General features: G+C 29.4%; 1 protein-coding gene across 1 annotated transcript; it reads right to left on the bottom strand.

Moving 5' to 3' along the window:
• Positions 1-1,123: 1,123 nt before the first annotated feature.
• LOC103307922 (pickpocket protein 11-like) lies at positions 1,124-7,367 on the bottom strand. Its single transcript, XM_029486374.1, has 9 exons — positions 7,171-7,367; positions 5,891-6,103; positions 5,207-5,485; positions 4,979-5,090; positions 2,861-3,137; positions 2,127-2,180; positions 1,937-2,051; positions 1,659-1,750; positions 1,124-1,538 (listed from the first exon to the last, which is right to left on the bottom strand). Exons 1-9 carry the CDS (start codon positions 7,365-7,367, stop codon positions 1,426-1,428), a joined length of 1,452 nt encoding a protein of 483 aa, XP_029342234.1. The 3' UTR covers positions 1,124-1,425.
• Positions 7,368-7,821: the final 454 nt, after the last annotated feature.

The raw sequence follows: 7,821 nt of genomic DNA, 5'->3' as shown, positions 1-7,821 counted from the left end.
ATACCCTATACATTAATGATTAATCACATCACGCGATCATGTTTGCAAAGGCCATCTTACGTAGGCAAGATTTAAAATGACCGTTGGCGCCATCACCCTTTTCCATTTTTTCTTATAATAATAATATGGAGTGATAGGATTCAAAATCTGTGAGAACAATATAATATTAGTTATTTTTTTTTTTTTTTGGTACATTGAATTACATTAAGTTTCATTATATTACAATGGTTAAGTTAATTACTATTATAGTTTTACATTTTATTACTACATTTATATACCAATATTATTAAATAAGATGACGTAGTTCAGATTTGTTTATGAACTTAATAAGTTTTTTGAACGTCTCGGGAGTGGGTGAAAGAATTTCAAATAGGGTCTCCTATATTAGTTATTATTAAACGATTATCGCTTGTTTATACTTACAGGCTACAAGTAACCATGTGATTCGTCTTTACGTACTTCAGGGGCGTCATTTGGGGGGGGGGGCAGGGTGTGCAATGGCACCACTAACTTAAAAAATGTTAACAATTGGCCTGCCATTAATACTCCAATGCGCCGTCATAATTAACTTATACATGTTTTCATATATAGGTAATATAAAATATATATATTTTAAGTTTTTGTATATGTACAGTAATTACATTAGCTGGTTCCTTTAACTGCTTATAAGCTTTTAATTCTTTGAATTTCTAGCTATTTAAAAGTTGCATTAGTCGTTATGAGTTTCAATTAGAATTATAAAAGGGAAGGAAAGAATATTTACATAGGTTTGCATAGGTTTCCTACATTTATATATATATAAATACATATTTTTTTTAATGGCCTAGTGAAATGTCAAAATTGGCCTGCCTAAAAGTTTACACACCCAGAAAAAAAACTGAAATAACGCCCCTGACGTACTTATATTTTAATAATATACCATATACATTTTAAATCTTAATTGGTAATTGCGGACACAGCATAACTACCATTGGATATTGATTGTAATTACTATAATATATTACCTATCATAAAAATACATAACGTTAAATTGTCAATATAGTCTAATACGAGTTATAAGTGCATATTATTCTATATTTTATTATAATTTTATCTAGGGCGTTGGCCTGCTATGTAAATTAAATACAAATAAATTTGTCACAGATAATCGTAGACAGAATACTTTTAATAATCGCAGTGTTCAATTGGTTCATTTTGTATTAGTATTAGTAAAACACTAAAACCTATTAGCCTATATAAGTGAAACCTTAAAATAACAATAGTGTAACAACAAATAATATAATATAACTCTTTAAAGTTTAAACTTACTGTAATCTACTTAGGTTCATATTTACTAATCGTAGAGATAAATAGATAAATTAAAACAATAAGTATAAGATTAATAGAATAGGTAATGCCGTAGTAGAATAATAATAATAATGCTTCTTATTTCTCACACAATGACATAATTGCCAGACGAAATGTGAAGAAGTAAATTATCTCCAGGAAACTTAATACTGAACATCCAAGAAACAAACCCGCTGTGCCTCCAATCGAAACTAAAAGTGTAAGTACATAAAGTATGTTACTACTTATTACATATTGATTATTATAAATTATAATTCATAATTAGCATTAAATATGGAATTGATCTTTTATTTTCATTTTTGATTACCTACCTAAAACATCAGTGAAACCGAATAAAACGTTTCTTTTCAAACGCATACGAGGATATTTTATGAGTCCCCACTTTAAATTAGTTCCTAAGAACCTGAAAAAAAGCATAGTTACCGTGTTGAAAAATAGTTTAACAGATGAAATTATAAGTAATAATTGCCAAACAACCAACAGTAACGGCATAATATTTGTTTTACAGTTATATAATATATAAATTAATTTTGGGTTTTAGTTGTTTATTAATTATTATTAGTAATCAGGTACTTAAATATTTTATTACCATTGAATTGTGTTGTCTCCTTCTACGATATAATTAACATCGTCACAAGGTGGGTAACAACCACAGTTTACTTTTTCATCAATACCTGTTGTATTCCGCAGTTTTATAAGAAAATCTGAAAAAAATCAGTAAAAGATATTTCTATCATATTTAATTGGCAAAACCAATATAATGTTGTAGTTAAATTTACCTTTATGTTGATCCAAACAATGCATCCCTTTGACATCGCATATTTTATATTTTTCTGAAATTAAAGTTCATTGTTATTGAATGGTTATATCGAATTCTATCTTGTTATTTAAGGTTTAATGTAGAAAAACGATGATTGATTGCCGATTGGGCTCTTTTTTTAAATTCTATAGATAGGATATATCCGGATCAGAGAATGGGCCTCATGTTTATTTTGATATATCTTTACATAATCTTATATTGAGTTACAGTATATTGCGCTTACCAGAATCTTATTATGCCTGAAATAGTGTGATACTGCGATCCATATAATATATAATGGTTAGGGAAATCGCAAAAAGATAATTATAATAATTAGTAATATATATAAGCAGTGGGCCATTATGCCTCCCCCATTATAAAGTTCTGGATATGCTACTGTATATTGGTATAATGGTAGGTATATGTATAAAGTCATGTAAGTAAAATATTTTGGACCCGGAAATCGAATAATAAGGCGTAAAAAAAATTTATTTATTTCAACATTGTGATGGGGTTATGATGGGTGATGGCTGGAGGGTCCCACGAATTACCGACATGGTCATAATACTAAATTCACCCCCAACCCGTACTTGAAGTCTTGCCAATACCTCTACGCTGTCTGTCAATGCGATTTTATCGATGCATTTCAAATACCTATATTATATGATATGCGAAATAACAAGTAATATATACGACTGCAGCAAAGTCACTCACTAATCGGTTTGTAAAAGTACGGAACACATCCGCACAGTTTTCTCGCTTGGTCCATTCGACACTGGTTCCGGCATATGTTGTACGTATAAATCTCACTTATCTCCAACTCACTCTCGTCCAAGAACCTGCAGCCCCTCTGCTTGGGCGAGAGGTATTTGATTTCCGGCGTACTGTATATGCTCAGAGCAGTCACGTCCAGCGTTTTGTAGAAATTCTCTGGTGACGGGAAAATGCGGCACGCCACGTCGGGTACTTCGTAGGGGGAGTGCACAAATCCCTAACATGATATATTAATTATTATGCCAATGATGATTACCAATCATCTCGGCGGAAAAAATAATATTTATTAAGAGGATATCAGCGCAATATTTGTTTTCTCTATCTATTACATAGATAAAATACTTTCACCTAAAATCTTTGTTTATGATTTTTGAGTTCCCTATCTTAGAGTAAAACCACTTACTACAAAAATTATAGAGAATAATATTGTAGAAGATAATATTGTTGAGGGTTTGATACTTTGATGTACCTATTTTATATTGTATTACTATATTTGACTTTGTATTCGACTTTCAAAGTAAAAAAATTTTTTTGTAAATTTAAATGATATTTAAATCGTTTTTAGATAATATTTAGATAAATTGATACGTCATACCCTTAAAAATATTATGCTCCGTAATTTTTCTAATGAGCGATTTTACTCTAAGATTACTCAAAAACATAAAAAAAAAGGTGGGCAAGTGGATGTCGTTCTGCTGTACTGTAGATTACAAGTGGGTCACTGTATAATGGATGGTATTAAATTTGAATTTAATGATATAATATCATTGTATAAGAAAAACGATTTTGAGCGGAGACGGTATGTCAGTCTAGGTATAAGACATAATATTTTATATGGTATTAAAAAAAAATTGACCTATAATAGGTACCTATAATAAATTCCAAATTAATCATATCACAATATTCATTAGGTACTTATAACGCGTTATACAATATGTAATTTCGTCCAAATTTGAACTTAAAATGACTATAAAAGTAAACTGTGTAAATGTATTTTTTAGATTTTTTGTAACAGAATTAACTACTTACGTGGAATCTTATTCTAAATTTTCAATTCTTAGATACAAAAGTTGAACATTTTATAAATTTTTAACTACAAAATAATTATTCAAATTAAAATTTGATAAATTTTGCCAAAATTCGATCTTTAAATGCTTATAAAAAAAAATTGTGCCTATGTATTTTTAATATTTTTCAACTGATATTGTAACAATATATCAGGAGCTTTGTATTAAAATATTACACTTTTTGGCCCAACAGATAAAACTTTATTGATATTTATAGAAAAAAAAAATAAAAACATTGAAAACTGATCATGTCCGTAAACAGCTCAAAAAGAGTCAAATTGTTTCAAAATTTTATCGTATATAGAAAATGCTAATATAAACATTCAGTGAAATTTTGAAGTATCTATACAGTCATTAGTTTTTTAATTACAATAAAATAAGAAAATCGTCACTTCAGAAAGCAAGCGAATATCAAATATTGTAAAAATATGAATTTCAAACGCTCATAAAAATTTAATTTGACTTTTTTGTAGACATTTTTTTTTTTTGATAAAATAGACAGTATTAGGTGGAATCTTGTAATACATTTTCAAATCTTAGATTTAAAAACAAAAATGTTTACGAATTCTTAACTCAAAATAATTTGCAAATTTTTGTGATTTTTACATATTTTGTCAATTTTTGAACTTTAAATGCTTATAAAAAAAAACTGTGACTAAGGATTTTTAATATTTTTCAAATGTCATTGTAACAATATAGTAGGAGCCATGCATTAAATTTTCAAGTATTTTTACTCAAAAAATAAAGTTTTATTGGCATTCATAGAAAAAAAAAACTAATAAAATTGAAAACTGAAAATGTCCATAAACAGTTCAAAACAAATCAAAATATTTTTAAAATTTTATCATGTATAGAAAATGTAAATACAAACAACCAGTGAAAATTTCACGTATCTACAGTCACGTATTGTCTATATGCAGTTTCGTGGGGGCCAGAGATAGAAAACAAACAGTTGCGCTGACCGTCATCTTCTCAGACACGTTATTATCACCAAGTAACCGAAATTCATGGACGTTATCTGAACGAAAATGTCACCATCCAACGGGGTGCCGGACATGATTTCTATTTTCGGGAACTCGCTCATGTTCCGTCTTAACCAATATCTGCGAAAGAAAATATAGGTACTATTACCTATGTTTCTCAAAACGCGTTCAAGATTTTCATAAAATGTAATTTCCACTTGCGCGTGCATCGATTATATTTACATTTAGGTACTTACTTGTAATCGTTGTAAGGGGCAACGTACCCGTTGTACGAATAACATAAGCCCAACTCGGTTACACTGGGCACCAATTCGATCGACGAAAATATTTCTACGTGACTGTTACTGATCGTGTACGATATATCACCGTTCAGAGACATGATATAATGCAAGTACTCATTCGGCGAGATCCGATCGTACGCGGGCACTTCGTTAAACGTCCCGTAAGTGGCGTTTGCCAACTGCACCAGAAACGTCCGTAAATCTTCTTTTTCCTCTTCTGTGTAGTTTGTAAAACTAAATAAATATTATTTCATAATAGTACCTAGATTAATTTATCATGCGAACGGTTTGAACATTATAAGACAAAACGAAATTATATATTAAGTTTCAGTATTTCACCGAGGTATCACCCCAATTGGTTAGATTTCTTGGTTTTAATATCTTGCACTGCGTATATAAGCTGCAGTTAGAACCCTTAATAATTTACATGGGTGCTGTGTAAAAACGAGTAAATAATATTCTTTAACAAATTATGAAAAAATTGCTAAAAAATAAAAATTTATTTTATTATCGATATACATTTTTTTATTTTTTAACTATATATTCATCAAATGACATTCCTGTTACATTATAGTTTGACACGTCATAGTTAAGGCGTTTGATTTTATTGTACGATTCGTATTTTCGATCCAACCTTACTTTTTCTGTACGAGCTCTTCGAAAAGTTGGTCATCAATTTTGTTCGTAGGACATAAAGTGACTGCTGGAAGTGAAGTTGTCCATTCCTTGTACTCTCTATCCATGGATATCACAGTTGGGTTTTCTTGATAACGAGTCCAAGTGGATGAACCAAGTATTGCTGAACCGTAGATACTCAAACATATTGCAATGACCCAAATAAATCTGTCACATAAAATTATAGAAGCAAGAGTAAATTATTAGTGATTGGTGGTTTGTGTGAAATAGGTATACATCGTTATAAATTAAATGAACCTGACAATATACCTATGTAACAGAGTTGTAAATATCAATAACAAAACTTGTTTAGAAGATGATTCAATATGTTCAAAACTTTATAAAAAATTGTTTTTAAAGTTTTTCTTTGTGTTAGTTTGGAGTAATAAGACTTATACGAAAACTATAGTATAAGCCCTTGTCTCCAGTGTATAACCATTTTACTATTTATAAATGTTCATAAGTCGCTTACATATATAATATAAAACAAACTTATAAATTATGAGATTTGCTAGATAATATCCTTACTTTTAACTTTGACAGCAGGTCAATGCTCTTAAATATTAAGCATAATAGAGTTGAATGGAATATTCTGCAGAACGTACAAATGCTATATATTATACAAGTACATAAAACGGTGACAATGCATGCGGGAGTTACCTCCTCTTAATATTAAAAAAAAAAAATTAGTTCCAATATTTTAATGAACCCAATAAAAGAGCAGGATATAAGATAACAATTTTTTGTGGTCACTCCCTCCAAACAACCAATTATTTATTTCTAAATACGCCACTAGGCCACATTGGTGGAGATTTAATTGAATTAGGGTAGAGGTGGAATTTTACTGGACGAAATATATAGTAGGCTTCAGCTAGGGCTATACCCTTACACTGCCAAAAATATAACCATATTATAAATACTAAGCATTAAAAAAAAACTACTAATAACAGATTATAATTAATTTTGTGATATTTAAAATACACAATATATAATTCAATATAATAATTAGATAAAAATATTCTATTATTTTTTTTATATCAATTTGCAAATAATAATATTTATAATATTATGTAAAATAATTATTAAGCCTGTTTGTTACATGCGTCTTGCGTGATACGTCTTACGACATAGTCTCGAAGACTATCTACCTATGAGAATATCATCGTATCGTTTATTATAAATAAAATATATGTATAAAACATAATATTCGTATGTAAATAATGTATAATGTATACGACACATACTTTTCGATGTAATGCCTCATGTTGTCTGTCAAGTGGTTAAGGCCGTGGATGTTGGAAGATGATAAAAACAAACTAACGAAATTGAATACATTCGTTTTGAGTTTTACAATAATTCGGTCCTTGTCTTTTTTCACGTCCGAATTATCGAACTTGAACAAGACATTTCGTTTCTGAGGATTCAACTCGTTCCAATACATTGTGTACAGAATTTTAATAATCTCCAGCAACAACTACACATAATATGTGTTCACCAAAAATTGGAATGATAACCGTTCACCGACTGGTGGGTATTAGGGAAGAGATGGGTAGCAAGTATTATTTATTTTTTTATTTTTTAATAATAACCGTGGTGTGAATTTTGTTTTGAATAATTTAGTCGATATTCTAATAACTGTAACGTTAACGGGCGTGAGATTTGAATTTCAACCGTATTATCACGAGGAATAGTTTATTTATTATTTATGATTTTGATTGCACTGATTGTCGTGCACGCAAGCTGGTCGTACAACCGACGTCATATTATAACTTTTAAAATTTTGCGTAAATATTTTTATAGATTTGATATTTAAAGTATACACAACTGTCAATTCTATGCATATACTTTATTGATTTTAAACACCTAAAAATCGGTTCAAGGTCTGTGTATACCTA

This window comes from Acyrthosiphon pisum, chromosome A1 (genome assembly GCF_005508785.2).
Source record: "Acyrthosiphon pisum isolate AL4f chromosome A1, pea_aphid_22Mar2018_4r6ur, whole genome shotgun sequence".
NCBI lineage: Eukaryota > Metazoa > Arthropoda > Insecta > Hemiptera > Aphididae > Acyrthosiphon > Acyrthosiphon pisum.
Note: the sequence above shows the minus strand (reverse complement) of the source record. Positions and strands in the feature narration are given on the sequence as shown.